At 39.1% G+C, this 23,275-nt stretch overlaps 1 protein-coding gene across 1 annotated transcript; it reads left to right on the top strand.

Moving 5' to 3' along the window:
- Window positions 1-14,342: 14,342 nt before the first annotated feature.
- LOC132795670 (proteasome subunit beta type-7) lies at window positions 14,343-16,360 on the top strand. The gene is made up of 3 exons (XM_060806527.1): window positions 14,343-14,503; window positions 14,557-14,736; window positions 15,513-16,360. Exons 1-3 carry the CDS (start codon window positions 14,424-14,426, stop codon window positions 16,171-16,173), a joined length of 921 nt encoding a protein of 306 aa, XP_060662510.1. The 5' UTR covers window positions 14,343-14,423; the 3' UTR covers window positions 16,174-16,360.
- The last annotated feature ends 6,915 nt before the right edge of the window (window positions 16,361-23,275 follow it).

The following is a 23,275-nucleotide window of genomic DNA, read 5'->3' as shown; positions in this document are numbered from 1 at the left end:
CTGTTGTTAAACAGTTAACTGGTTTGGGGCATGGGCTTGGGCTTGGTGGCGATGGCAATGGCGATGTCGGTGGGCGTGGCTCACTAAACAGCTGTCAGCATTTTGCTACACTTAACGATTTTTTTGCCACCTTCGACAGTGCCATAAATCAAGCCACACCACACATTGCCACAAATCAGTCATTTGGATATCCATTCGCATTTTGGACTTTATTTGTGCCCCATTAGCTGCCACATAATTCATAAGCATCAGCTTCAGCCCTCCACACACACACACACACGCACACACACACACACACACACACAGTCGCCACATTCTCTGCACACACTCTACAGTTGGGATAATTGAATTTCAGCGAAATGATTGCAGACGGTCTCCTCTTCCTCTTCTTTCCTTTCTTTGCGTTTCACTTTTTTTTGTGTGTGTTTGTCTTGGAGGCATTCACTTGAATTTCTTGGGCCAATGTGTGCATTGTCCTTGTCCAGTTCGTGCTTGCCTTAGCCTCTGCCTGTCCACTTGCAGCTAATTAAAGCTAATCGTGTTGTCGACTCGACTCTACGTTCAACTGCTCTGTTTGCTGCTGTCGTTGCCGTTGCTGTTGCTGTTGCTAGCCACTTTGGCTGCTCAAGCTCTGAGTGTTTGACACTGTGCGAAAAACGTAGCATACTATTTGGGGTAAAAGATAATGGTTACTTCACTTACTTGATTTTTAGGAAAGCTTCTTTGTGGAATATAGAAATATATATATACATATGTACATAAACATTTATGTCTTACAATAGTAATATAATTAATAATAATATTAATATTAATATTTATGTATTATGAAGCTAGTTTTTTTTTTATCAATGTGGCAGCTTTATCTGGTTTCCGGTACGTATCTCAACTTTCTTTAGTATTTTGCCTCACTGTAAAGCCAAATAAAAATGCCGCATAGATAATCAGAACTAGTTTAATGAACAGACAAAGTTTTAGGTAGCAGAAATCATATTTACAACATATAAAATATATAAAATATTTAAATAAAAACAAATCTCGCCTTCAATGCATTACATGCATTTAACTTTATAATCATTCGTTTAGCTTATTTTTTTATAATGACAATTAAAGTAGTTTCTCATTAGTATTCTAACTTATGAAATCTATTTTATTTATTTGATTTATCATTTAACTTATACAGTATGTAATTAATTCAAAGAGAACATACAATGCATGAAACAAAGTTCTTCATTCTTGGTTGGTAAGAACTTAAAAAAAAGCGCAGCTTGAAACAATTTTGTTTGAAATTCATTCAAATATTAAATAAGTGAGCTTGCAATTATTTAATTTTTAATCCATATTAAATAATTGCGTTTGAATGAATATTACGACATAATGGTGATGAAGTAGAAACTTAAACGTAAATATATTACTGTATGCATTTAATAAATTTGAAGAAGGCCAAATCGATTATAAATTTGTATAAATTTGCAATTTATACTTTCGAAATACAATTATTTGTTTTGCTTGGCATTTGAATAGATTTATGTTTATATTTGTTTTGTCATTACGTTAGCTTCCCATTTCTGTCTGTGTAGTTGCGCATTTGCTTAGCAATCTCAAAGCTTGCCAGTGGACACTAAGGGGGGTGGTGAGGAGGTAAGTGGGGAGTTGCAAACATAGTCGATTTGTTGAAAACAAAACCCCATACAAACGCCGTCGAACCCGAAGCCAAACCCGAGCGTGTTGGCGGTGCGTGAGCAACAACTTCGCCCTAACAATTTGCGGCGAATTCGGAAAGCTTTGCGACACGGCTTCAGTGGCATTCAAGAGGGGGTGGCGTAGAGGGGGAACGAACTCATGCTGTGGCTAGTTTGGTAGCAGAGCTTGGCAGTGGAAACGAGGTAGAGGTGGGAAGGGGGAAGGAGGGGGGAGGTAGGAATTAAGTCTAAGTCAAGTCGACACCACTTCCGCCACGCGTTGCTTCAGCTCAGCTCAGTTTAGTTGACGTTGGAGCAACGACAACAACACACAGACTCGCTTTCTCTCTCAGTCTCTCTCTCTATCGCTCTCTCGTTCTTACTCTCTCTGTGGGATGGCTTGGCCATCTCGAAAGTTGGCAGCATTTACTTGGCTGTGCTTAACACTTTCCGCTTGCAAGTCGCATCCGCATCTCCCAGACTGCCATCCACAGCTATCCGCCGCCACTGCCGCCGCCGCTGCCGCATGTTGCAAAGTTGTGCGGCTTGCTGATGTATGCTCATATAACTTTGCCACTAACGAGACTCATGAGCTGCATAGTAATGAGTACCATGGCTCAGGCGTCAGCCAGCAGCCGCTAGATCGTAGACTTAGTCCGCAAATAGGCGCCACCGGGCGCTGTAATCACTGAGCTTCCCCAGCGACCAACATTCTCCCACAACTGTAGCCCCCAACTGTAGCTGTCCTCATTCCTCATTCCTCATTCGCTATCGCAATCGCAATCGCAATCTGCCTCGTTCTTTAGCCGCCAGATGAAGCTCACAGAAGTTGGTGGTTGCCTATGGAACAATGCTTCATTTGGCATTTATCGCAAAAATATCCAGAGCCATCAATCAGACAGAAGGAGAGAGGGAGTGAGAGAGAGAGAGAGAGAGCTGCGCAAATGGAGCCAAGACGACCGGATGGATGGCTTCGTGGCCCGCCAATGAATTCAATACGATTAATTTAGCAACTGATTTGCCGATGACGAATAACAATGCAACATAATGTGCCACAATTATTCATTTCATCGGCACACTTTTGCGCTTCTTTCCCTCTCTCTCTTTCTCCCTCCCCCAACCCCCATCCGAACCACAGAGTTGACGATTGCGGTGAATGCCAAAATGAATGATTTGAAGCGCGAAGCTGTGCTGATGAGCAAAAATGTTGCACACACAGTTTTGTCTTCTCTTTGTAGCTATTTTTATATATGCGAGTATTTGTTGACACTCTGTTGAAGGTTTTCTTTGGCACACAATTTGTAGGTATTCTCTGGCATAATATTTTTTAATAATAAGTATACGCCTATTGAGCCAATTTATTTTTATATTCAATTGCAGCTTAAAAAGTGTAAGTGCGCAATTCATTTCGTAAATTTATTTTTAATTATTTCTGCTCAGCCAAATCTGAGATATTTTCAGACATATTTATTTAATATTAAGTATACGCCCACTGAGCCACAAATTGAATACTTTAAGCACTTTTTTCATATTCAATTGCAGTTTCAAATTTATAAGAACAGGATTTAATTTTCAAATTTATTTAAAATTATTTCAGCTCTGCTATAACTGAGATATTCTCAGGCATATTTTTTTAAATAATAAGTATACGCCTATTGAGACATTTTATTCATATTTTCAATTGCACCTTAAATAGCGTAACTCTGCATTAAATTTCTAAAATTCATTTAAAATTTGTTTCAACTTAACTAAAATGGAGATATTTTTTGCCATATTTTCTTCATATTAAGTATACGCCTATTGAGTCAAAGAATAATAATATACGTAAAGCGCTTTTTTTCGTTTTCAATTGGCTTAATGAATGTCACGAGTTAAGTGCGAAATTCATTTCTAAAATTTATTCAAAATCATTTTAACGCAGAAAATTGGGCGTTTGTTTATTCAATCAGTTTTTGGAAATGATTTCAAATTAAAACTCCCATTGAATAAAACGCGTGGATGACATGCGATTTTGCGCGTTGAGAACACGAGACATAAATTTAATTAAAATCAGCAATTATAAAATAGAAAGCTTGCTAACACCGGCAATTTTAGTCAACAAATTAATCGATAATCGATATGGCAAACAGCACCTATTTATAGCTTTTGTGTGTGTGAACGTTTATGGAATATGCGATTTAAATTTCGAACAAACAACGTGTGTGCGTAACGTAAATATTTATGAAGAGGGCATTGAACCAATGTTTAGTCTGATGAACAATTCACAAAACTGTGGTGTTTAACTGACAATTCCTTAGATAGATTACTTTAGTTATTTATTCATAGTATTTAAGAAAGCAACTCAGCCGCTGTTATCTGAGATATATATATGTATGCTGCTTGTTAAGGAAATGATGTTGACAAGTGGATTTCGTTGCTTTTTTTTCTCTTTTTCTCTTTTTAGTTTCATATTCGCTGGTTGTTGGTCATTTTCTTACTGGCCAGTTGTCTTTTCAATTACCAACAGAATGCAGAAACTTAACCGGCAATTCACAGCTTCCCCAACCAACCAGAACTACTTTCAACCGAAACTGAAGCGAACCCAATCTCCAGACTGTGGCCGCATCCCGGCCCGACTCGTCCCCGTCTCCGTCCCCGTCCCCGTTCTCTTTTTCGTTGCGTTGCAAGTGCAAATTAGTCGAGAGTGCCAACAAATTTAACGAGCAAATTTACACTCGAGCAGCGGCCACGGAACGGAATTCAGTTTGAAAAGCGACTTGCAGAGGGCGGCGAGGGGATGTGGCAAGGGGGAGCCGGAAACATGGGCTGGTGTGTATCTGCTTCTGTTAGCAGAGACCAAGTCCCTGCCTGCCAAACTGTTGCCAGATCAAAATGGGACTTCAGTAGCAGCAACAGCAGCTTGGCAAAAAAGCGGAGCATCGCCAGCCAGTTGTAAATTTTGTGTTTGCGCTTCCGGACCTCGAGGCAAAGCCAGTTCCCTTCCCTCTCCCTATGTGTGTGTGTTTGTGTGAGTGCCTGTTTTAATTTAGGGAACACAGCACAGCAATTGCCCCAAAAAAAAAAATGAAGAAGAAGAAGAAGAAGCCGTGGAACCTTTCTCTACTCCTGGTTGTCTTATTACGCCGTGTCTGCTCCTGTTGCTGCCCAAAGGGGCCAAAGGCCGAGACTCAGCATCAGCATCAGCATTGGAATCGGAGTTGGAGTTGGGAGTTGGAGCTTGAAGCTTGAAGAGCACACGGCCTGCTGAGCTGTGTGCGTATCGTTTCAGACGCCATGCCACGCCCATTTGGCCAGCCAGCCAGACAGGCAAACCTTAATGGTCGGCTGCAGCATCTTTTACGAGTCTCTTTCCTTTGAGTTTGCTTTGCTTTTTGCCTCGTTGCTCGCCACTGTCTGTCTGTCTGTCTGAGTGTGTATGTGTGTGTGTGTGTGTGTGTGTGTGTGTGTTTGTCGTTGAAATTGAATCAAAAATTGGATTCACTCAGGTCGTGGCGGTCATTGGGACTGCAGCGCTTTGGCTTTCAACTAAGAGTGGAGCACACACAAACACAAGACTCTCGCTGCTTTAGCTGCTTCAGCTGCTTCTCTCACACTCCAGCGGGACGTCAGCTTAGCCAGCGGCTCAGCTTAGCTCCTTGGCTTGGTTCTGTCTCTGGGTCTGGTTCGGAGTCTGGGTCTGTTTCTGTTTCTGGGTCTGTTCCTTGCCAGCTGTGAACCCATGTCAACTTTAATTGAATTTGATAGAACAAATATTTAGCAGCATCGCGCACCATTTACACCCCGGCATACTTAACAGACAGCTTTCTCCACCTAACCCAAGCTACATTAACAACAACAAAAAAAAATGAAAAACGAAAAAAAAACCATATAAAATATATGTATATAAAAAAAGAGAGACAACAGCAATAATGACAACAACGGCGGCGGCATTTGGGCTTCCTGATAATCGATGAATTGTTATGTCATAATTAAGGCACATTTTGTTTTTTTTTTGTTTCTTCTTTTTTGTGTCTTTTTTAACTTACTACACAGAGTTTATTTTTTAGGGATCATTCAACGCTTTCCGCTGATGCTTTTATCTTTTGGTATTATTTTTCATTGTTCTTTGTTTATGGAACTCTAAGAGTTTTGTTGTCATTTTATTAAAAATCAAGCAACAGTTCATTAAGAGTAAACAGTAAAATATTTAATACGATAATAATATCAAAGTATAATTCTAATTTAACTACTTGACTGTGTGATACCCATTTTAAATAATAGAAAAACAGTTCGGTATTATTCTTAAAATATTCAAAATAATGTATCGCTAAAATACTAAAATACACTAAGAGCCATATTTGTTGTATCGTTGATGTGCTACATTCGAAATTTACCATAGTGGCCAACTTTATTAATATTCACATCAAAATCAGCCAATTGTGTAATATTGCTTATTGATTTTTCATCCGATTTTATTTATCTTGAAATGACAAACAATGTTTTTAAGCGAAGTATTGCTTAAAGTTTAATGTTTTTTAAATGTTCTATAGTTATTTAAATCAAAGTATGATTATTCTTTTAATCATGGTCAACAATAAAATTTACATTTATTATATATTATGTATATATGTATATATATAATACGATAATAATATCAAAGTAAACTTTTTACTTTTTTAAAATCTGTCAATTGTGTAATATTGTTATTGATTTTTTGCCCAATCATATTCGTTAATGTTACACTATTAAATTTCACATGAACTCACATAAATTGTTTTTGAATTTAAATTGAATTAACCATAGTTATTTAAATCAAAGTATGATTATTCTATATTAAAAATTGCATTTGTTGCATACTTTATAGCCTTTTTGGTTCATTTGAAAGCATGCGAATGGAGACATTAAAAGAAATGACCGCTTGCAACAAATAGTTAGAGGTCATCGAAGGGCATTACGAGCTACTATATAGCTGCGATAGAAGTTGCATGTAGCATGTGCTGCTAATGGGTTTTATATCACTTTATTACACAGCACTCGTGTGTGAAATGTACTTCAATCACAAGTTAAGTGCTAAAAATACCAAATACGTATTCAAATAACCAGATCCAGCTACTCGACGACTGTCTGACTGTCTGACTGTGAAGAGCGAGTGTGGAGTATGATGCTATGCAGCATGCTGCATATGCGGCATGTGGCATCCATAAGGGGTAAATCAAAAGTGTTGTCTTCTTCACTGTTTGTGCTGTGTTCTACCATTTTTCTTCTTCTTCCCCTTCCCCTACCCCTCCTCATCCACTTCTCTCGTTCCCTCTCTGCCCTGTTTCAACATGCCGTTTGCTTTCGTTATTAAATTGCCAGCCACATTGCGCACACTGCGAAGTATTTATTAAGTCATAAGCTTTAGCCAGCTACGGGCACCATGCAACACGGCTGTTGCACACACACATACACACACATTCGCACACTGCAGTATTCTCCTATACTCCTACTCACATCCACACCCACACTCATACATATGTATGTAACTGCTATGAAAGCAAGTATGCGGCCATTGCAACCTTGCTTGGCAATATTGTGGCACAGTGGTTTAAAAAAGTTGTCTATTGGTCAGATATTTCATTGAAATGCATATATGCATCAATAAAAGTTTCAGTTCCTTATTTCTCATATTTATTTGGCTTTGGTTTTTTTCTACCAAACTTAATTCTATCTTTACTTAACTACATCAAACTTACATAATACACCCATTTCTCGCTTAACTGCCTCGATCGATTGGTCAGATATTTTATTTTAATCCATATACGTCAATTCTAGAATCAGTTTTATATTTTTCAACATATTTCGATTTAGTTAGTTCTAGATTTTCGAAATTCACCCATATCCCGCTTATCGGCTTCGGTTGATAAGTCAAATATTGTATTTAAATTCATATACATCAAAAGTTAATTCAGTTTTATGCTTTACAACAAATTTCGATTTATATAATCTTGGTTATTTGGCTTTAGCCTCACATAACTACACTTGGTTTACATTATATATTTATATTTATTATTTATTTATTATATTTGTCCAAAACATTAAAATGAAATTTATATACATATCTGATTTAATATGTAAATAATAAATATTAGACTTTAACTGTAAATGTATAGGCATGTGATAAAAAATGTATGTGTGTTATATTAAAATATATTTTATACTGGAAAACTTTATCATTAAGTGCGTCATTGAAATTATTAAAGTATATTTTATATGCTAATTATTTAACTATTAAAATGTTGTCGATAAAGTTCTACTCGCAAACAATTACAATATATTGAACTTCTTACTTATTTATTATTAAATTTGTTACGGTCAAGTGTTTCTCTCAAATTATTAGAATGTATTTTATATATTTTATATTTAACTATTCAAAGTAGTTGCTTCTTATTAAACGATATTTCTCTTAGCACTTACTTAACTATTCAAATTGTTAAATTTAATTGTATCTTTCTTCAATTAATTAATAAATTTATATTCTTATATTAAAAACTTCATTTTTTTCAATACACTTTTTAATTATGTGCTTTAATTAACTGGCTGTGGTAAAGTATTCGAAATTAGGTGTATTCAATTGAACCACAGTGCGCGAAGCGAGGTGCATTTCACACCTGGAGCAGCCAAAGGGCAACGCAGCCACAACCACGGTGAACGCAACTATGGCAAAGAAAGCACACACAGGACACAGTCAACTGGATGGGTGTGTGTGTGTTGGTGTGTAAGAGTGTGTGTATTGAGGTGTGTGTGCTTGCCTGAATGAGCAAGGCAAGGCGAGACAGGGCAATGCGAACAAGTCTCTCAGAACATCAACAATGAACACTGAACTTATGGCGAAGCAACTTCGCAGCTATTTCTCTCTCTCTGTGTGTATGTGTGTGTGTGTGTGTGAATCTGATGTAGTTGTGGAGCAAAAAGTTTTGCGAATCTTAACGATTTGCTTATTGTTCTTTCTCGTTATGCATTTACTGAGTATTTTTGCAGTTTGCCTCGTGTCTCTCAGCATATGAATATAACTGCAACTTGGTCTAAGGTCATGGCGAATGGCTCTCGCTCTCCTTCTGACTCGCTCTGACTGTGGTTGTGGCAAGCTTTATGCGTGTGTGTGTGTGTGTGTGTGTGTGTGTGTGTGTGTGTGTGTGTGTGTGTGTGTGTGTGGCAAGACTCCGACACTTCGGTGCCAACCACAGATACAGCTCCAGCTTCAGCTTCAGCTAGAGAACTACAAACGTTTGCTACATACCAAGTAACCGCCATCGCCAGGCATTCGTGACTTTGGGAGCCATTTGATGGTGCATGCTCTAACCAAAACTGAATTCCGCTTTAATTGTTTCACACATGTTGCACTCACATACCAAACCACCTTCTGTCCCCTCCTTCCTCTACGGTCACGTAAATCGGAATAGCATGTGGCCAGATCGAAATTTGCAATCGCAGAGTAATTCAATCTACACTCAAATTAACTTTCAATTCATTTCAATAGAATAGAGGGTAGCAGATTGTGTGTCAGCCCCTGTCCAGGGTATCAAGAGTATCAAATGTAGTAAAGAAAAGAAAAGCTCAGCAATAACTAATTTAATTATGTGGCCAAATTGCAGCGTCAGTTGTTGTTGTTGTTGTTGCTCTCTCTGCTGCTTTGCTTGCATAAATCATTTGGTTGAGAGTCGGAGGAGTTGGCATGGGATTTCTTTGACGGCAGGAGATATCGCGATTCCAAGCCATTGACTCAAATTTGTCGACTGGCTTCTCTCTTTCGTTCTCTCTCTCTCTCTCTCTCCCCTTCCTCAAATGCCAAATGACTATACTGAGCTCGCGTTGCGGACATTAAACCAAGGAAAACAGTCAAGCAAAGTTGTGGAACGAGCTTGGGGGCAAAAGCACATCTCTGTTTTTGTTGTTGTGGGGGAAGCATCGCCGCGTCTAGACTGGCAGTCAAGCTAATAAACTTCCAAATTTCCGACAGCAGCTTAAGCGGCATTAATGACGCGTTGGCGTCCAAATGATTTATTAACAGATAGCATAGATCCTTTCGAGCTGCCGTTGATGCTTCTGCTGTTGTTATGGAGCCAGCTATCGTTTACTGCCTTGATACATGAGCGGAATCTTGTCAAATGCCATTAAGATTGCATCTTAGATTGTGCCTAAGACCGTGACTACAGCCTAAGCTATCGCTAGATAGCAAGCTAGCTAGTTGTTGTGTGCAATTAATCCACAAATATCAAGTATACGTCTTTGGTTAGTTCATCAAATGACAACAGAGACAAAAGCCACGATCGATTGTTGTGCCAAAAGTCACAAAGTTTCTTTTTGCATAAGAAATCAACTTTTTCAAAATGTGTCTATTGATTGCGGCTTAATCAGTTACACTAATCAACACAGTCGTATACGTGATTTTATGCGCTTGAAAAAAACCAAAAAGGGTATTACATTTTAAAATTTTAAAATGTTTTAAAAATGTTGTCCATTTTTTTAAATTCTTAATTTGATTTTAATTTAAATACTGATATTACGATTGTTTTGAAATGTAAAATTTATGAAAATATGATGACATATAAGTCAACGTACACCTCACCTGTTTTTGTTGATCATATAATAATAAATAATTCACAAGCTAATTTAGCTATTTATTAATATAATAAAAGTAAAATTAGGATGTTATGTTAAACTGCTTTTTTAGTGAATTTTTTTTTAGCGGAGGCCTTTTTTTGAGGTGGTGCGATTAAAAAAATAGAACAAACTGCATTTATTTGTGTTGTTCTCTTTGCTCAGAAATTTTGATTAAAATATGTGATATATGTACTATGTGATTTAGAAGCAAATTTAAATCAATCAACTACTATATGCGTAATTCTCTAACAGAATTTATAGCATGCGACACCAAAAAGAATAAAATGAAACAATTTTAAAAATAAGTAAATATTATGCTTTAAACTCTGGACTAGGACTATATTTTGAGCTAAGATTAATTTTAGGAACTTTTTTTGTTTAACGATAAAATATATAAATTTATTAATTGACTTGCGAACGAATCCGTTTAATTTTGCAATTATTTTAAAACAGAAAAAAATTTTCAAATCTTAATCAAAGTGCTTATTAAGAGCTATGTTATGATGTTTGTTTTATAACTTTAGATAATGTCACACGCGACATTTTCGCAAGAGAATTACTCATATATTATTTGACTTAAATTTGTTGTTAAATAAACTACCAAATCTTGCATCATTCGAATTTGTTTTTAAATCCAAGAAGTCAGCTATTTAAATATTTATTTCAGCACAAGGCCAGTCCCAAGTTTGGTTTGGCAGTGTTAACACAAGAGTTTTCGATATTGAGACAAAAGTTGTTGCGGTGCTAAGTAAGTCGAGTCGTCGACGATTTAATTGAAATGCCAGTTTATTCGCCTGCGCACCTCCCTGGACAATCCCTATTAGGCACAACTGGCAACTGGGACAACGAGGACAACTGACACAACTAGGACACAACTGGCACAACTGACTGGCTAAGTTGCTCGGCAGTTGGTCTGCTGTTGCGAATGCCAAAAGCAAAAATCTAAATTGCTCAAAAGAAAGTTGCATTTGCATTCGGATTCGGATTTGGATTCAGTTTTGTTGTTCTTGTTGATATTGTTGTTGCCACTGATGTTGCTATAAAAGTTTTGGCCAAATGCAGCGCAAAATTGTTTAAGTAAACTTGCAACTTGAAGTTCGCAGGCAACTGGCAACTGGCAACTGGCGACTTGCTTCGCTGCAAGCTGCTGTTGTCCGGCATTAGAAGACATTCCTCTGCACCCCGCTGCATTCCTCTGCTCCCCTCGTAATTAAGTTGCCAACAAAAGTTGGCTGCCTGATTTGCAAGTCGCAACTCGCAACTCCTGCTTGTCCAGCTGCCTCAATCCAAATACCAATCCCAATCCCAGTTTCACTTCCATTCCCATTCCCATACTCTGATTCGGATTCCCCTTGGCCAATCAAAGTGTGTGTCATTTGCATAGCTGGATAGGCTTCAATGCATTGTTGCTGCGGGTTCACAGAGCTGTCTTGCAGCTGTCTATCGTATCAGTCTCCCCCGGTTCGTGTCCGAGTGTTGATTAAAATATAACCGGGCTCTAATTAATGCTAATTGACTCATTCGACATGTGTGCAGTGGTTGTTGTTGTTCCCTATTGTCGTTGTCGTTGCTGCTTAAGCTCAAGTGTTGTATTGTTTTATTGATTTACTTGAGATACTATATCTATCGCATTCCGTATTGCGCATTTCACTTCTCCACACTCTGCATTCCACATTCCGACACAGTTCACATTCCGCAGTTCCTCCTCGCATTCCTCATTTCGCATTCGTTGCCCCTCGCAACATGCGGGCTGCCTCATCAGTAACACCAACAGCCACAGCCACAGTAATATCAACAGCAACAGCCAGAGCATTAGCATTAGCGACAGTGATGCCGATTCGGCTCTTTTCCCGACATTTTGGTCCAATTGATTAATATTGCTGAATTGCCAGGAAGTGGCAATGACAACTTTAACTACATACAAATGTATTTGTCGCATTCCATTATTTGCATAGACATCAATTTGAACTAAACACATTATCCTCATCGACTGCAAAATACCCTCTGCTTAAAAGTGCTTATCAAATAATCTCTTTTGCTTTAAAACTTTTCTTATGGTATTACATTGTTTTCCATTATTTTTAATCTGTTTAAATATGAAAGCAAAATTAGCATGTAATCTTTTTTTATTTTAAATACGCAAACTTTTAAAAATGTCTTGTTATTATTCTAATTAAGTGTTCTTATTATCATTGTCATTATTATACACCTTATTTACAGGGTGAAAGGGTTTTGAATCATGTTGAAATTAATAGTCATTATATAAGGTGTGAAATGCAGCTATTGATACAGCGAGTAGTGATGGCTAAAAAGCCACCTTACTGCAAATAGATTTTTTATTTCACTTCTAGGTATGCATATAATGTTATTTGTCCAGTCTTGCCCAGTCTCTCATCTAATTATAGCAACAGTTGCTCACAAATATACACATACACACACATGAGCAACTCGAAATCGTTGTAAAGTTCTCCTGGTTGACTACGCCCACTTAACACCCACTTTCCACCCACCTTCACTAATATAGTATATCAGTTCCGCGCCTAGTCAAACACTCCCACATGCATTTGACTCCCTTAAACTAAAATTTTTGGCAAGCCATTTTTAAACACGATCGTTTAAGAAGCAATTACCTGTTGACAACTGTTGTGCAACAGTTGATGAAAAGTACCCAAAAGCAAGATTCGCAATCTTTGTGAAGCCCTTCCGCCCGACCACGCCCACTTAACACATCCACCTTCACTAATATATCGGTCCGCCGTCTAGTCAAACACACACACAACGTATGAAACACATACATCCAAATTTTTGGCAATGACTTTTTTCAGTCACTTGCTTAAATCAACTGCTAGCAGCTTGCTCTGGCAAGGCATTGTAATATCATTCAGTTAGTTGTTTAATAATAGTCACAATAGTCGATCAACAGTTGATCAAAAGTACCCTAACCAAGCGCTAGTCAATATAAGTGAACCTCGCCTGTCTGACCACGCCCACTTAGCAGGATCACCTTCACCATTATCTCAGTCCGCCGCCTAGTCAATCCCACACACACAATATGACCGTCATACATCGAAATTTTTGGCAATGACTTTTTTCATTCTCAAATTAATACCCAGAAATGTAATGCCTTGCATTTCTGCACAACTGTGAAGCAATAGTGGCAACAGTTGAGCAACAGTTGATGAAAAGTACCCAAAAGCTAACTTGACAATCTTTATGAACCTCCTCTGCCTGACCACGCCCACTTAAGACATTAAATGTCACTATTATCTCGGTCCGCCGCCTAGTGAAACACACACACATACAAATTTCACACATATAGACAAATTTTTGGTAAACCATTTTTTACATTTTTAGTCGAACTTATTACAGAGCCATTAAGAGCAGCTAAAATTCGGTTGAAGTTCACAGAAATTTAAATTTATTTAATTTATGTGTAATAATTTATTGTTATAAAATATTTGATTTATTTTGCTTACTACTTAGTTAGGTGATTTTGAGATTTATTAACAGCTTTTTGTTGTTGTTGTTGAAGTTATTTTAGGCCATTCGATGGGTTTTGTAACTCTTAGAGTAATTTATTAATTTGTAAAAGAAAATTTTGATTAAATTGTAGAATATAAATTTGTTGAAATGGAGCTATAGATCATTCGCTGCCTTGACCTTTTCAAAATTCACGTTCTAGCTAAGATGATATCAAGTACAGTAGAATATTTATGACTTAATTTTTAATTAGAGAACAACCAATAGATGTGCAGATGAAATTCGTGTCATGGGTTAAGACAATCGTTGAAGCTGACAACTGGTTAAATTTTGCATAGTTGGCACACACAAACACCCACACACACAGACAAGAGAAGGATGCCGCAAGGACATGCTGAGTGACAGGCTGAAGATGGCCAGAGAAATGCACACATTTACCAATTAGGCGCTGTCACATTTGTTGGCCTAGTGGATATTTGCAATTTGCAAACCAAATGCAGTTTACTTCACTGTCTCTCTCTCTCTCTTTGCACATGTCAACAATTATTTATAGTAGGCGCCGTGTAATGCTTTACAGTAATAACAAAAGCAAATCCACTCGCAATAATTTTGTTAAAAGTCAGCTAAATTTCAGTGTGCAAAATGCTGTCCGAATTCCCTCTCAACAACAATTTGGATCCTGCCGATGTGGGTCGCGGCTTCAGCTTTGTCAACAGCAAACGGTGAAAATGAATGGAGATGTATTTCATTTAATTAATCACAACTTTAATCCCAGCAATGGCGATCTGTTGCTGAAGGGCTACAAGCCACCGCAGGCTGTGCGCACAGGCACCTCGATTGTGGGCATCATCTACAAGGATGGCGTCATACTGGGCGCTGACACACGCGCCACCGAGGGACCCATTGTGTCCGACAAAAACTGCTCGAAGATCCATCGACTGCAGCAGCACATCTAGTACGTAGCTTAACTCACTCTTTTTATACCCGCTACCCATAGGGTAGAAGGGTATCATAACTTTGTGCCGGCAGGAAATGTATGTAACAGGTAGAAGGATCTCCGACCCTATAAAGTATATATATTCTTGATCAGCGTCAACAGCCGAGACGATCTGGCCATGTCCGTCTGTCCGTCTGTGTGTCTGTGTGTCTGTCCGTCTGTCCGTGTGAAACACTGGATCTCAGAGACTATAAGAGATAGAGATATAATTTTTTTTTTGACAGCATTTGTTATATTTGCACGCAGATCCAGTTTGTTTCCAATTTTTGCCACGCCCACTTGCGCCCCCGCAAATCAAATCGAATAACAAGCGTAATTTTAAAGCTAGAGTTGCGAATTTTGGTATATATATATATATATATATATATATAATAACTATAGTAGTTATGATTCCTGAAAATTTGGTTGCGATCAGATAAAAATTGTCGAAGTTATTAAAGAAATACTTTTGTATGGGAAAAAACGCCTACTTACTAGGGGTCTTAGTTGCTTTGGCCGACAATCTGGTATATTGTGTCGTTTATGGTATATTTTGAATGGGGTAGGTACTATATCAATATACCAAATATACTATTTGGTAAATTTTTAGTATTTTTGCAGTATATTCGGTATATTTTGAGAAAAATATCGCAAAATATATTTCTTTTATTCAAAATGGGTAGCGGGTATCTCACTCGATTGTAACTTTCTTACTTGTTTGGATTAATCTATCCAAACTGAACTCGCTTTGTTAGCTGCTGTGGCGCTGGCACCGCTGCCGATACGGAACAGATGACACTCCTGACCTCAGCGGAGATGGATCTGCATGAACTGAACATGGGACGCCAGGTGCCCGTCATCTGTGCCAGCATGATGTTGCGCCAGACGCTGTTTCGCTATCAGGGTCACATCAGTGCCGCCCTCGTCTTGGGCGGAGTGGACAAGTATGGGCCGCATATCAATTGCATTTATCCGTGTGGCTCGATTGATAAAATTCCCTATGCGGCCATGGGATCGGGCACTCTGGCTGCCATGGCAGTGCTGGAGAATGGTTGGAATGCCAGTATTGATCTGGAGGAGGGCAAACAACTGGTGCGCAAAGCCATCTCGGCTGGTGTCTTCAATGATCTCGGCTCCGGTTCGAACATTGATCTATGTGTGATCACCGCCAAAGGCGCCATTCCATTGCGCACCGAGACGATTGCCAGCGAACGGGGCGAACTGTTGGGTCAGTACTCGTTTCTACCCAACACAACGCTGGTGAAGAGCGTCTCGGTGCAGGACATTGAGATCACAGAGGAGCGTATCTATCGCCCATCGCGTTCCACTTCGTTTGTGGAGACGCATTCCGAGTCAAAGTCACTGCCAGAGACTTCGAGTGGCAGCCAGCAGCGACAAGCTGCAGATAAAAAGTAATTCATGTAGCTTTTGATGAGGCCAAAGTATCAAAATTCACTTAGGGGCAGATTTTTCGTTTATCAGTCACACACAATATTTATTAAATGCAAAAAAATAATTCATGTAGCTTTTGATATGTCCAGAGTACCAAAATTCACTTAGCGGCACATTTTTTGTTTATCAGTCACACACAATATTTAATAAATGCAAAAAAGTAATTAATGCAGCTTTTAACGAGTCAAAACTACCAAAATTCACTTAGGGGCATATTTTTTGTTTATCAGTCACACACAATATTTAATAAATGCACAACTTAATGGTCAAAGTGTGGCCGCTATCAAAATTGACTTATTGGTCACAAAAGGCATACCAAATACGGAAATATGTTATTGCTTCACTTAAAGTACCTTCGTGTAACGGCCAACTTGAGACCACTATCGAAATTCACATAGCGGCATATAATATTTTCGATTATTGGACACACACAAAAACGCTCAAATTAAGTGCATACAATATACGGGAATATGCACCTGCTTCGTTTAAAGCACTTTTGCTTAATGGTCAAATTGTGGCCGGTACTAAAATTCACTTAGCCGCATAAATTCTGCTTGACTAAATAAAATGTGCAGATAGTGTGCTGTTGCTGCATTAACGTTTTATCACTTAATGGCCAGTGAGCTAAAGACGTAAGGCTTAAGTTCTGAAATACTTTGGTAACTTATACTGCAGAAAACTAACATTAAAATGATATAAATATTAATAATTAATTGTAGCCTGCTGTGCAATCGTATCATCAAACAAGATACATAACACATTTTATCGATTTTCGCAAAATGTTTATTTATACATAATTTTGGCAAAATAGTTTGTAAACTAATTGGTCTGAAGCCTTTAAAGCAATAGAAGCACAAGGCGGAGGAGAAATATTAGAAGCTCCAATCAAGGTACAAAACTAACTGTCTTAGTTTTCAAGGTTTCAAATTTCAACTTGAATCTCGTATGGTAATCACAAGAAAATCGATTTTAGTTCAGAATACCAATAACGTTGTCGAATATCATAAAATATGAAAATGCGACCAATCAAATATTAATCATATCAATTTACTAGTTTCCATAAGGAAAATGCATTCAATGCAAGTAAACTACAAAAATAATAAAATTGTCAAAACGAAATTTGTAATGTTGGAAAAAAGAAAACGAAACGAAATGTAAACAGATTTTCAACTGCTTTGGTTGGGTGTAATTTGGTAAAAGCAGAATTAACAAGGAAATTTTTGGCTTTTAGCTCTGGCTCGCAATGTTTTTTGCCATGTGCGTTGATTACCAATCACAAGAAGTCAGTCGGTCAGTTATGCAGTTAGGCAGACACAGCTTACATAGCTGGAATTCTTGTGCTCCAGCGATAAGAGATAAGAAATAGCGATAGAGAATGAGAGAGAAAGAGAGAGACGGACATGCAGCAACTTAGAAATGCATGTTCAGATCTGTAGATTACTTTAGTAATTAGGTATGGACTGATGAAGCTATTGCAAATTGTATTTGTTGCCGCAATCCTCACGTACACACACAGCTCAACATGTGTGTGTGTGTGTGTGTGTGTGTGCATGTGTATTAAGAAGAACTTCGAGCAGGTGCACAGTTATATCTACATACACATGCTGTACACATGGCGACCAATGAATGCTGCACTTGATTTGCTCTTACCTTTATTGTGGCGCCAGCCATCCAGCCTTCTGTTGCAATCTCCCCTCTGCTCTTCCCCTCTCTTCCCCACTACTCCTCAACTCAACTCTTAGTGCTGTAACTGGCGTCCCGGGGCGTTGCTTTGAGTGTAGATCTCAGGTGGCTCCAGCTTGTGTTCTTGGGTGCTTATAAACAGGGCTCTGTGTGTGCACATTGCACATTTTAAATTAAATTTCTCTCTGTGTGTGCTGTTTGTTTCCTGTCGAGCTGTGGCTGACAGTTCTATCTCCTAGCAGCATTCCCCTCCCTCCCTACACCCTCCCCACCGTTCTATCTTGCTTTTGTCTTTGTTTAACTTGAATGATTTCTTTTGCCTAGGTTTTGGCTCTGCTTAGGGTCTGTTTTGTTGTTCCGGCCAAAACTGGCAAATGACAGAGCCGCAACAAATCCTTCTGGCTCTCTGCTTGGCCATCGAAAACTTTCATGGCATCCACTCAACTCAGCTCAACATTTTGTAAAACAACAACAGAAACTCAAAACAGCAACAAGCTATTTGCTATTTATATTTTGTTCTGTTTTTAATTAGTATTTGAATTCATCATAAATTTTGCTGCTCTCGAACTAAATGTGAAACTTAACTTTATTATTTGTGTACAAAATGGGCAGCAGGTGGTCAACAACGTTGCTCTTGTTCAGCTGCCTCAAAAACCCGAATTAATTGAATCGTTGTTGCCCAGACTATATCCTGCAGTAGGTTACGTTAGGGGAATGTCCTTTTGCCCTGGACCTGCTGCACTCGGTTCGCTTTCTGCTGCTGCTTCTGCTGCTGCTGCTGCAGGCAACTGCGTCGAGTGCAATTTAATTCAAATCGTGCGTAGCCAAGGGCAACCGTTACGCTTCCCGTATTCCCCCCTTTTGCTCCTTTACATTCTCAGCCTCGCACTTTGTTAGTAGTAACGCACACACTCGCACACATTTGAATAAGAAACCCGTTTTGGTAGGGTAGTTGGGGGGTGGTGAAATAGTAAAGGCAAACTGAAGTGGTGTGTGGATGTGGCATGAGGCATGAGGCATGAGGCATGCCTCGCGTCGCTGCTTCACAGCTCCCTCAGGCACTTGGAGCTGGCACATTTTACATCCTGTTGTTTATGGGCACATATCCTTAAAGTTGAAACATGCAAACAACAACTCGGTCCAGCTACAAACATTTACATGTCCGTCTTCCCCAAGCTTCCCCCAACTTCATCTTCTTCTCCTCGATGTTGGTCTTCATCTTCATCTCCGTCTCCATCTCCGTCTCCATCTCTTCTCTGTGTCCGTCTCCAGCTGCATTACTTATGTGCCGCACGGGAAATGGAATCAAAGGGCATACGACTGTGTGCAGAAAAGGCAAACCGAAACCGAAACAAACAGTGAATCCGAACAAATTTGTCGCTCAAACCAAGCCAAGACGAGACAAGAGACGAGCGAGGAGCGACGAGCGAGAGAGGAGAGGGGAGAGACGAAGCAAACTGAGCCATGTGCCGCCGGATATTGACAGGCGAGCAATAAAAAGGACAAAAGGCGACAACAGCGACACCAACAGGCAGACAAAAGGACACCCAGCACATTGCTTATTTATACGCCACACATACACACACATACACAAATACATACTATATATACTTATGTATATATGTAGAGGTTTAAGGGCGACACTTTGGCACTCACTTGACGACCCTGATGGCTTTCAATTGCGATCAGGTTGCGGCTCACAAATGAGGCTCCCTCTCGCCTGCTTGCCGCTTGCCGCTTTCCGCTTGCAACTGCCGCTTGCAACTTTGGCGAGTAGCTCGTCAAGCTGGCCAGATTGCTTTCAGCTTTCTGTTTTCAACTTGCCGCTTGGCATTATCCATTATGCCTTAACTTAACATGCAGCTGCAGTCGCACACACACACACACACACACACACTGTTGCCCACACGCACAGTGGGGCAAATGTCACACTACAACTATGTCGCTTCCATATTGATTCGCACAATCATTTATAATTGAAGCCAACTACATAAATTAATTGTATTCCGTCACATTTTTCTACACGAGGTTGTCCGAGAAGTGGACTGAAATTTTCCGCCCACTGTGGCACGCATCAAAATTCTGTGCACGGCGGTGGCTCAGTCCATGTGGATGATGCGGATGAGGAGGCTCAAGTTTGTCGTGGACCCGGACAGAGCACGTGATCTGGCATACGGACAAGTGTCCAGTTGGCCAGCGAGATGTGAACATGCCAGCCAACATGCACGAGGGCTGCTCAAAGAGTTCTCCAAAAATACAATTAAAATGTTGTGAGTTATGAACTATTTTATTCATTTGAATTTTTGTTAATTCTAAACAACTTCTTTCATTATGTGATATTGTGTATGCAAGCTTTATCTGAAATATGCAAGCTTTATCTGTTTGTCATAAGAAATATTTGATTTCTAAGAAATATTTGATTTCTATGCTATGTTATTTTGCCTCGTTTACTACATACAAAAATTGGTTGCATTCATATAAAAAGTGTAGAAGTTACTATGGATCTTAGTTGCCTTAGTTGACAATTCGGTATATTTTTTACTCTATGGTATATTTTAAATGTAGTACTATATTAATATACCAAATAAGCCTTTTACATATTATATGATATTATATATTTTGCTTATGTTTTATTTATTACTTCAAAATCTATTTTCTTTGTGTTTTTTACTGGATATCTAGTGTTTATTTATTTTATGTAGAATATTTACAAATTATTTCTAAAGTTGTTCATGGTGCAAGTTAAATGTTCAATCCAGAAACTGATCGAGCCCATTTCGCTCGCATAATCCGTTCAGCTATCCGTTCGCATATCTATCAAAAAATTGTCGCGCATGCTCCACGTGTAGCTGCATATCAAGCAGTGTCATGCGATTGGGCAGCTATTTATCGTGACTAACTGAAAACATACAGCAAAAAAAAGAAAAAACAACAACAACAACGGGCACGTTCCGCTAAAGATGTAGAAGAAGCCAAAGAACGTGGTGCACACTGGGAGAGCGAAAGGAAGAAAGAGTGAGAGACTGAGATAGAGAGAGAGAAAGTTGTCTCACACCTCTCGTCTAACCAGCTAGTTGCCTATGTTTTTTTTACGAAATTGTCACGCTGCACTCTGGACTGAGAAGCTAAAATGTTCAGAGAAACTGGTAAAAATGGAATGCTTGACTTTAGCACTGTCATTTATAAGCTTTAGCTTGTACTTCTAGGAATTACATATATAGATAAATTAAAAAAATGATCCAGAGACTAAATTATAAATTGTCAGATGTGCGTTGAAATAAATGAAAGAAATTAAAATTATGCCTTGGAAATAACAAGTTCTTCTTTATTATACTGATATGAATTCGGTCTTCATTTAAGGAAAATAACATTTATGACTTTTAAATAATTTTGCTATTTCCTTACAGTTTTCGGTTACTTTGACTTAAAAGAAATGTTATATATTTAAGGATTATATATTCGCTAATGAAAATAAAATGTTAAGATAAACCTTGACGATTATTGTAATCATCTAAGGATCGTTTCTCTTCGATACCATAGAAGAGATGAGAATTTATCATATAAATGCAATCTCTGTCCCATAGTAAACTGTAGCAAGTGTTTTTTTTTTCGGCTGTTCACCCGCGACACGTTTGCCCAGAGCTAGAGCGAAGCTTGCTTCATTTTGCAACTTTTGCTCGAGCCGCTTGTTTGTCTTTGGCGTACATCAAAAACCAAAAAACGAAAACATAAAATAGAAAAGAAAGTTAGTTGGCTGGCATTTAGCAGGCAGGACAATGGAGCACGCGCACAGCCAAGAGCAGATATCGCACACGGTTGGCCGTCGGTCCGTCTGTCCGTCTGTCCGTGGAATGCATGCCACGTCTGGCGACGTGCTTCACAGCTTAAACAGTGTCCGGGCATATGTCACCCGTCGACGGGCGTACAAAGGGAATCTCCAGCCCATATCTTGCTCTCTCTCTCTCTTTCCATCTCTCTCTTTCTTTTGGTCTCCATCTAAAGTTGTAGCTGGGCGCACAATGCGCTTTAACGGAGCACTGTGCGCCACTTCATTATCGACAACACTTGCGCCTAATTAGCGGGGCAGACGCGGCGTATGCGCAATGAATAATCTCCCAGTTACCTTGGCAGCGACGTAGCACACAGCATGGCACACAGCGTGCCAGCCTGGCAGCATGGCAGCATAGCAGGCAGGCAGGCAACAACCTCACCGCAAAACTAGTCAACCAGGCAACCACACACGGCAATACGCATCTGCATGATTCCAAATCGTCTGCGGTCTGTTGCCAGCTGCCGTTGCGGTTCTCTGCCACTGCGGCGGCCACTTTATCAAAGCAACCACATCGCTGGGGCGAATGGCAAAGCTCGAATCGATGCTGGTTTGTGGATGTTGTGGCGATGCCAGCAGAAAAGTCGACAGCGATTGAATAATACAACAGGTGGATTTGCAATCAGGGTAAAATACTATACATAACATATTGAATTACTCATAGATTTGGCCAGCCTAATAATTTGACCATCTAACAATGAATTAATGCAACTTAGGGATCCCTACTTGACAGTAAGATACCCTGTAGTTAGTGTTAATTAAAGGTCGACAGTCGATGTATAAATATTAATGTAAATAAACATTGAAGAAAATCATGTGCAATTCAAATTATTAGCAGCTGCAATACAAAGCCTCGACTGTAAGATTGATTCACTTGATCAACTTGTTGTGCTCGCATTACACTCATTACAGTTACGTATACGACACGTATGTCTGATTCCTCATTAAATTAATGATGTCCATGAAGAGCGCGTCATGTAATTTGCACAAAATAGGTTTCGACTTCGACATGCAAAAGGTTGAGCATTAAATGAAATTCCAATTGCACAGAATGTGCTAATTACGTATGTACATAAAATAATATCAAATGTCAGAGGAATGTGGGTGTGTGCTGCTGATTTTGGAGGCGGCTGCGTAACAACCGCATTGCCATGACTCGGGCTCCTTTTTTGAAATCCGCATGCACATGTGCATCTAATTGAGTCGGGCATTAGACACGGTTCACTAATTATTCTGATATTAGTTACACATTGCGAAAGATGAGGCAAGCGCAAAGATTTCCAATTGTTTTCCCTGTATCCTGGCAACGTTTGAAATTGCATTCCCGCACATAAATCCCTCCCTCTGCTCCCAGCCGCCTCTATCGGCTTTCTTCTCTTCCACATTTCATGCTTATTAGACGCATACCAATACGCCCACACACACATTCATGCGTGCACACACATGCAGACTACGTATTCTCAAATTAAATTATTGTGTGGAAATTGAAGGCAGCAGTTGAATTCCTTCCCTTTTAAGCGCTTATAGAAGCACCGCAAATTTAAAATTGTTTTT

This window comes from Drosophila nasuta, chromosome X, assembly GCF_023558535.2.
Source record: "Drosophila nasuta strain 15112-1781.00 chromosome X, ASM2355853v1, whole genome shotgun sequence".
Classification (NCBI taxonomy): domain Eukaryota; kingdom Metazoa; phylum Arthropoda; class Insecta; order Diptera; family Drosophilidae; genus Drosophila; species Drosophila nasuta.
Note: the sequence above shows the minus strand (reverse complement) of the source record. Positions and strands in the feature narration are given on the sequence as shown.